Raw genomic sequence first — 8,497 nt, 5'->3', positions numbered from 1 at the left:
TTTTATCAAGTCAGGATCTCTGTATTGAGCAAGTACTCACATTTCTTGCAAGTAAGTAAATTCCAGACATTTGCACGTTCTCTGCATTCACCACAACTTCAATTTCTAACAAGTGTTCAAAATTGTCATATTCTCTCCCTGCAGATACTTTTCATTCCCCATATTTACAAAATCTCCCAATTCGGTGATATTCACTGTATGTATCTCTCCACCTCTACAAATTTCTACTGCCTATATACACTCATATCTCTATTTCCAGCAATCTACAGATTTCGAGCTTTTCATTGTTCAACTCAGCCTTCAGTTTCAACATTTTTTCCTTTTCATCAAATCTGGTTCTGTGTAGCTAAGCAAGTTCTCAATTTCCTGTAAGTAATCAAACTCCGCACTCTCTGCATTCACCGCAAATTCAATTTTTCGATATCCTTCAATTTCTGTAAAGTGGTCTCTTTGTATCTAGCAAGATGTCAATTTCTAGCAATTGATCAAATTCTAGAATTTTCTCTATCTGCAGATATTTTTCCTTCGCCATAATTATACAATTGCCCAATTCCATGATATTCACTGTTTGTAGCTTCTGCTATATAGGTTTCTCCATTTCTTGAAATCTCTCCATCACAACGAATTTCTGCTGCCCACATACATTAATAGTTCTATTTCTAACAATCTGCAAACATCCAGCTGTTCATTTTCCAACTCAGTCTTCAGTATCTACGTTTCTCCCCCTTTTGTTCAAATCTGGTTCTCTGTATCTAGCAAGATGTCAATTTCTAGCAACTGATCCATTTCTAGCAATTTCTCTATCTGCAGATATTTCTGATTCCCCATTTTTATACAATTCTCCATTTCCATGATATTCCCTGTTTCTTCTGCTCGTTCACTGGCTGTATAAGTATCACCATTTCTAGAAATCTCTCCATCTCTAAGAGTTTCCACGGCGTATAACCATTAACATCTCTATTTCTAACAATCTACAAATTTCCAGATATTCATTGTTAAATTCATCATTCTGCTTCTCCATTTCTCTCCTTTTTATCAAACCTGGTTCTCCGTATTCAGCAAGCACTCAATTTCTTGCAAGTAAGTAAATTCCAGACATTTGCAGGTTCTCTGCATTCACCACAACTTCAATTTCTTGATACCCTTCTCTATCTGCCAAACTGGCTCTGTGTATCTAGCAAAATATCAATTTCTAGCAATTGAGTAAATTCTACCGTTATCTTTATCTGCAGATATTTCGCTTTCCCCACATTTGTAAAATCTCTCATTTCCATGAAATTCATTGTTATTAGCTTCTGTTCCTTCTCTGGTTGTACAAATTTCTCCATTTCAATCAAATTCTACCACCCCACTCATTTCTGCTGTCGATCTAGTGTAATGTCTCTATTTCTAACATTCCCCACAGTTCCAGCTTTTCGTCATTTATCCGAACCGTCAATTCCTAAATTTCACTCTTTCTCAGCAAATCTCGGTCTCTCTATCTATCAAAGCCTCAATTTCCAGCAATTAATTAGATTCAGCACAAATCCAGCTTCTCCGCATTCACCACTACTTCAATTTCTCCATATCCTTCAATTTCTGCAAAGCTGGCTCTCTGTATATAGCAAGTTCTCAATTTCTTGCAAGTAATCAACTTTTATCATTTTCTCTATCTGCAGATATTTATCATTCCCCATATTTACAACATCTCCCAATTCCTATATATTCACTGTTTGTATCTTCTGCTCGTTCGCTGGCTGTATAAGTTTCTCCATTTCTAGAAATCTCTCCATCTCTAAGAGTTTCCACTGCGTGTAACCATTCTCTGTGTCTAACAATCTACAAATTTCCAGATATTCATTGTTAAATTCAGCAGTATGCTTCTCCATTTCTCCCTTTTTTATCAAATCTGGTTTTCTGTATCAAGCAAGTTCTCAATTTCTTGCATGCAAGCAAATTCCAGTTCTCTGCATTCAACCCCACTTCAATTATTCGATATCCTTCAATTTCTGCAAAGCGGACTCTCTGTATGTAGCAAGATGTCAGTTTCTAGCAATTGAACAAATTCTAGAATTTTCGCTCTCTGCAGATGTTTCACATTCCCCATAATTATGCAATTGCCCAATTCCATGATATTCACTGTTTGTATCTTCTGCTCGTTCGTTGGCTGTATCGGTTTCTCCTTTTCTTGAAATCTCTCCATCTCTACAAATTTCTACTGCCTATATGCATGCATAGCTCTATTTCTAACAATCTACAAATATCCAACTGCTCATTTCTCAACTCAGTTTTCAGTTTCTCCATTTCTCTGTATTTCATCTTATCTGGTTCTCTATACCTAGGAAGTTCTCAACTTCTTGCAAACAATTAAATTCCACACATTTGCAGCTTATCTGCATTCACCGCAACTTCAATTTCTCGATATCCTTCAATTTCAGTGAAACAGACTCTCTGTATCTATCAAAATAACCATTTCTGGCAATTGAGCAATTTCTGCCATTTTCACCATCTGCAAGTATTTTGCATTCCCCATAGAATCACCCATTTCCATGATAATAGCTGTTTGCAGCTTCTGCTCCACCTCTGAATTCGCATGTTTCTCCATTTCTGTCAATTTCTCTTTCTCACCTAATTTCTGCTGGCTGTCTACATTTTGAACAATGTCCAAATTTCCAGGTAGTCCTCATTCACCTACACATTCGATTTCTCAATGTCCCTCTTTATCAGATAATCTAGTTCTCTCTATAAATCAAATTCTCAATATCCAGCAATTTGATAGATTCAGCACATTGGCAGGTTCTGCGCATTCAGCGAAACTTCAATTTCTCCATATCCTACAAATTCTGCAAAACTGGCTTTCTGTATCTTGCAAAATATCAATTTCTAACAAGTGTTCAACTTTTGTCATATTCTCTCCCTGCAGATATTTTTCATTCCCCATATTTACAAAATCTCCCAATTCGGTGATATTCACTGTATGTATCTTCTGCTCATTCGCAGGCTGTATAAGTTTCTCCATTTCTAGAAATCTCTCCACCTCTACAAATTTCTACTGCCTATATACACTCATATCTCTATTTCTAGCAATCTACAATTTTCGTGCTTTTCAGTGTTCAACTCAGCCTTCAGTTTCAACATTTCTTTCCTTTTCATCAAATCTGGTTCTGTGTAGCTAGCAAGTTCTCAATATTTTGTAAGTAATCAAATTCCGCACCTTTGCAGGTTCTATGCATTCACCGCAAATTCAATTTTTTGATATCCTTCAATTTCTGCAAAGCGGACTCTTTGTATCTAGCACGATGTCAATTTCTAGCAATTGATCAAATTCTAGAATTTTCTCTATCTGCAGATATTTCTCATTCACCATATATTATTATACAATTCTCCATTTCCATGATATTCCCTGTTTCTTCTGCTCATTCACTGGCTGTATAAGTTTCTCCATTTCTAGAAATCTCTCCATCTCTAAGAGTTTCCATGGCGTATAACCATTAACTAACCATTTCTAACAATCTACAAATTTCCAGATATTCATTGTTAAATTCATCATTCTGCTTCTCCATTTCTCTCCTTTTTATCAAATCTGGTTCTCTGTATTGAGCAAGTACTCAATTTCTTGCAAGTAAGTAAATTCCAGACATTTGCAGGTTGTCTGCATTCACCACAACTTCATTTTCTCGATAGCCTTCTCTATCTGCAAAACTGGCTCTGTGTATCTAGCAAAATATCAAATTCTAGCAATTGAGTAAATTCTAGCATTTTCTTTATCTGCAGATATTTCGCTTTCCCCATATTTGTAAAATCTCCCATTTCCATGAAATTCATTGTTTTTAGCTTCTGTTCCTTCTCTAGTTGTACATATCTCTCCATTTCAATCAAATTCTACCTCTCCACTAATTTCTGCTGTCGATCTAGTGTAATGTCTCTATTTCTAACATTCCCCGCAGTTGCAGCTTTTCTTCATTCATCCGAACCATCAATTCCTAAATTTCTTAATGAAGTTTGAAGAATTTTGTGTCAATTGTGAAAAGTTTTCACTTTCTGGCAAAAAAAGTGTTCATCTCGGAGAGTTAAGCTTTTTTTCCCAATGTTATAATTCTTGTTATTAAAGTCCAACAACCTTTAAGGGATTTGTGAAAGTTTTGATTGTCTGGCAAAAAGTGCTTTTCTCTACGAGTTAAGCATTTTTGCGATGTGCTATTGTTTTTTCTGAAGACCCGTGAGTTTTGACCCTGCAGGTAGGCCTCTGCGTTCATCAATATAATGCTGGAGGGGAAGAAGAGGCCTCTAATTGGCCACTTAAGTGTCTCAATTGGCCTTTCGGTGGGAGGGCTGTCCTCCAGCCTCCCTGTTGCTGGCAGAAAGCCGTGGTCGCTGGAAGTTAATAAGTTAATACTACCAGCTGCCATGATGTTATTTGAACTGATGTCCCCAGGGCATTACCCTGGGCCTTTGGATTACTCGTCCATTGACTCTACCACCATCTCCCCATCTCTAGGATGCATCTTATCTGCACCGGCTGACCTTTCTATTTTGAGGATTGCCAACCTTTTAGGTACAACCACTTCATCCTGTCCAATATCACTACTGCCTCCTTCTTTACTGTGACATTAGTAGCATTCTCTTCTCTCCTGAAGCCAGATATAGAATTTTCATTTAGGATCTCAGCCATGCTCTCTGCCTCCACAAGAAGATCTCCATTTTGGCCTTTCTTTCGACTGCCCTTATATGATTATAAAAGACTTTTGAGCTCCCTTGTATATTATCCACTAATGTATTCTCATACACTCTCTTTGCTTCTCTTATTTCCTGTTTTAGATCTTATGTGGATTTTCCAAATAGAATTTGGTTAATGAAAAAAAAAGAGAAAAACCTAAAGCTGACATGAAAAGTAAATTTTATTAAACATGTTTACATAGTATGAGTCTGAAATTCATTTAAAAGCACAGGGGTGTGTTCAGACAACTGCCGCGGGAAGGTACTATCCAAATCAGCTGTATTTGGCCACAATAAATGGAATAGGACCTTATTAAACCATTGCTTCAATTCTTCCTGCTCAGCAGGTCAGGCAGTAATCAATCTTATCCACCCTGTAGGACAACAGATAAATTAAAGGGTTGGCCAATTCACTCTGTGCAGGCAGAATACCTAGAAGTCAATTTTTTGTGTATACACAAAGCTTGTAACATCTGTTAGTAAGAACAAATAAGAACTTACACCAAAATCAATAGGGCCCTTTTTCTGTACTACATCAGTAATTATTTTCAAGAGAGGGTACAAAAAAATCTTTCAATAGACATTCATCACCAGACCTGAGCCTAGTCCAAATCAGCAAAAATGTTGTTAACATAAATTAATGGCTTTGATTTCTTAGTTATTTCTTTATATTAATAACAAGCAAACTGTACAAGTACATGCAACATACAAGCTGGCCTATGTGGAACTAACACACATATTAATTAACTCCTGTGTTGTTTCCCCCCCCTCCTACAAAACGTGCATGCAGCAATTGAACAGTTCTAGAGTCATGCTGCTCCACATCAGTGATCCAAAAATCAAAATGGCCCATGAGAGCAGGTGGAGGAGGAAGTAGAATCGCCACCTGCATTGACGTAAATACACATGGGATTTCAAGGCCCAATGGGACTTAAGGAAAAATGATTTTTTTTAAAAAAAGCAAATCGAAAGTTTGCTTTTCTTTCAAAAAATAATACATCTCACTGTAAAAAAATCAAGCACTGTGCTTGCAGTAATTCCGAAATAATGTAAACTAAAGTCAGGTTAAAAACACTAACGTGTGCAGGAAACTTCAACTGTAATTTCCAGCAATTATCAAACAACTAGCATCATGCTCTATCTGGGGCAAATCAGAGTGCCATGTGACACGCGATCAGGAAAATTCCCAGGTACAGCTCAAACAGCATATCCATTATTGATCAACACTTCGAGAAGTCAAATATACAATTTTATACAGAAGTTATCTCAACTGTTTGTAATTATAGGAAGAGAATTGCATTACAAGGAACATCTTAGTGCCACAATCTCTGCAGAATGTCAAGACTGAAGCTGCTTTTAACAGTCCCCAGCACTGATTGCAGTTTCAAAACTTTATTTTCATGCAAAACATCAGAAAACATAAAAAATATTAATTCATAATGCAAACATGTGCCTGTTTTACAAAGAGAAGAACAATGGCAATTATGTGGCAAATGGCAAACAACAATTTGAAAATCTTTGCTAAGAAATATAATGGGTGCTGCTCAAATTTGACATTTTTTGAGTTTTTTTCCTGTAGTTAACTCACAATGAATTTGATGCTATTAACTTGAGAGTCAGTGATATCCAGACACTGGCATTTTCCGCACTTTCTGCACAAGTCTGTAGCTGTTGAACACCTTTTGTGAGACTCACAAAGTAATGCAGCACCCTTTAATAAAGGAACGACAGGGAGGGTGTCTGCCAGCATCGGGGTGGGGGAACAGTTGCAGAAGTTTAGCTCGGTTTCAGTACAACAGACAGCAGTGGACAAAGTGTGTGCAGAGAAAATGTAACACCGTAAGGTAACACTGTTTATAGTTTCTACAGAAACATTAATGAACAATTCCATTTTTTCTGAGTCTTATTATCTTTCCAGTTTGTTGTTATCTACTTGAAAATATTTAACTTCTTTAGGTCAGAGCACTGGTCTCATTCATTTAGCCTCTTACACAAAATCAGTGACTATCGCTGATAGTTTCCATTCAGTATTTAATATAGTGCGTGTTTGCCGATTCATGCCAGCATACATACATAAATACATACACACATATCTATGTACTTTTTAGGATTTATGAAGCCCTATTATTTTTTGAAACAGTACTATTGGCAAAACAAGAGTGATTGTCTGGCTCCAGCAGTGAATTGATCATATTTGTGGTCAGCTTCTGATTTTTGTCCTGTTTTGTGATCTCCCAACAGTTCACTATGACCTAACACAGGGAGGTCCAGTCGAACTCTCAAGAGATGATTGGGAAGCTCTGCGAGTAAGTGGAGTCAAGGTGGGGTCCACCAATGAAGACGTTGGAAACAGTTTGTACCAGCCAATCACCATGCTGGATAGATCAAGCTCTTCCAACAGGATCTGTGCCACTCCCATAAAACATTTGTGGTCCATTCGGCCATAATCTCCCCAGACTATCACCTGTAAAAGAATGAAGAAAGTGAGAAGATTCTGTGCAGTAGACATACTTGAATAACTTTCCAGTAATCATATTACTTTCCAGTAATCATATATCATATCAGACCTATATTTTTGCTGGTGTGCATAAAGCTTGCCATCATTATAAATAAGCCAGAAACAGCTTCAAATACTCCAATGACTAGCTTAGTAAGGATGTAATTTAAGTAGTTTAATTTACTGCTAGCAAGTAACAACCACAGCTGCATACGAAGGGACATTGGGGACTCGAGGCAAAGAGTGGCCCAGAAGCATTTTTTAAAGAATGCCAAACCTTTGCCTTTTTCTTACATAGCCCATTCAAATTACTGAAAGTGTCCAACTGAAAAGAGGATTGCAGCTAAATATTGACCATTTAAAAACAATTTGTTGAAAAGGATTACTTAAGGATTACATCTGCAACAGGGCCTTAAAGAAATCAGAGATTGAGAGAGAGGGGTGAATGGCAGTGGGAGGAAGATGTAAGGTGGGTCTTTTAAAGAGAAATGGAAATGTACCTGGTTTTCCTCTACACCTCCATCCCCCACCAGAATGGTCTGAGGGCTCTCCGCTTCTTCCTCGAACAGAGACCTGAACAATCCCTATCCACCACTACTCTCCTCCATCTGGCTGAACTTGTTCTCTCACTGAACAATTTCTCCTTAAACTCGTCTCTCTTCCTCCAAATAAAAGGTGTGGCTATGGGTACCCGCATGAGCCCCAGTTATGTCTGTCTCTTTCCAGTCCTATTCCGGCCCCCCTCCCACAACTCTTTCTCCGGTTCGATGACTGCTTCAGTGCCGCTTCATGCTCTCATCTGGATCTGGAAAAATTTATTAATTTTGCTTCCAATTTCCACCCCTCCATCATTTTCACGTGGTGCGTCACTGCCACTTCCCTTCCCTTCCTTGACCTCTCAGTCTCAATTTCTGATGATAGACTGTCCACCAATATTCATTACAAGCCTACCGACTCCCACAGCTACCTCGGCTACAGCTCCTCACACCCTGCTTCCTGCAAGGACTCTCAGTTCTTTCGCCTCCGTCGCATCTGTTCTGATGATGCCACTTTCCAAAACAGTACCTCGGACATGTCTTCCTTCTTCCTTAACCATGGTTTTCCACCCACAGTGGTTGACAGGGCCCTCAACCGCGGCCGACCCATCTCCCTAGCATCCGCCCTCACACCTTCTTCTCCCTCCCAGAACCACGTCCGTCCTTGGCTTGCTGCAATGCGAAGCTCAACGCAAACTTGAGGAACAGCATCTCAACTTCTGACTAGGCACTGTACAATCTTCTGGACTTAATATTGAGTTCAACAATT

At 38.4% G+C, this 8,497-nt stretch overlaps 1 protein-coding gene across 1 annotated transcript in view; it reads right to left on the bottom strand.

The window, feature by feature from the left end:
* Positions 1 to 4,860: 4,860 nt before the first annotated feature.
* The window catches only part of LOC144680645 (regulating synaptic membrane exocytosis protein 1-like), a 704,348-nt gene continuing 700,711 nt past the window's right edge, over positions 4,861 to 8,497 (bottom strand). Inside the window, exon 28 of the mRNA XM_078541863.1 lies at positions 4,861 to 7,159. Coding sequence (XP_078397989.1) covers positions 6,941 to 7,159 — 219 coding nt within the window. The 3' untranslated portion in view covers positions 4,861 to 6,940. The remainder of the gene's footprint in view (positions 7,160 to 8,497) is intronic.

Source organism: Cetorhinus maximus, chromosome 5 (assembly GCF_964194155.1).
Source record: "Cetorhinus maximus chromosome 5, sCetMax3.hap1.1, whole genome shotgun sequence".
Lineage (NCBI taxonomy): Eukaryota > Metazoa > Chordata > Chondrichthyes > Lamniformes > Cetorhinidae > Cetorhinus > Cetorhinus maximus.
This window is presented reverse-complemented; position numbering and strand designations above follow the sequence as displayed.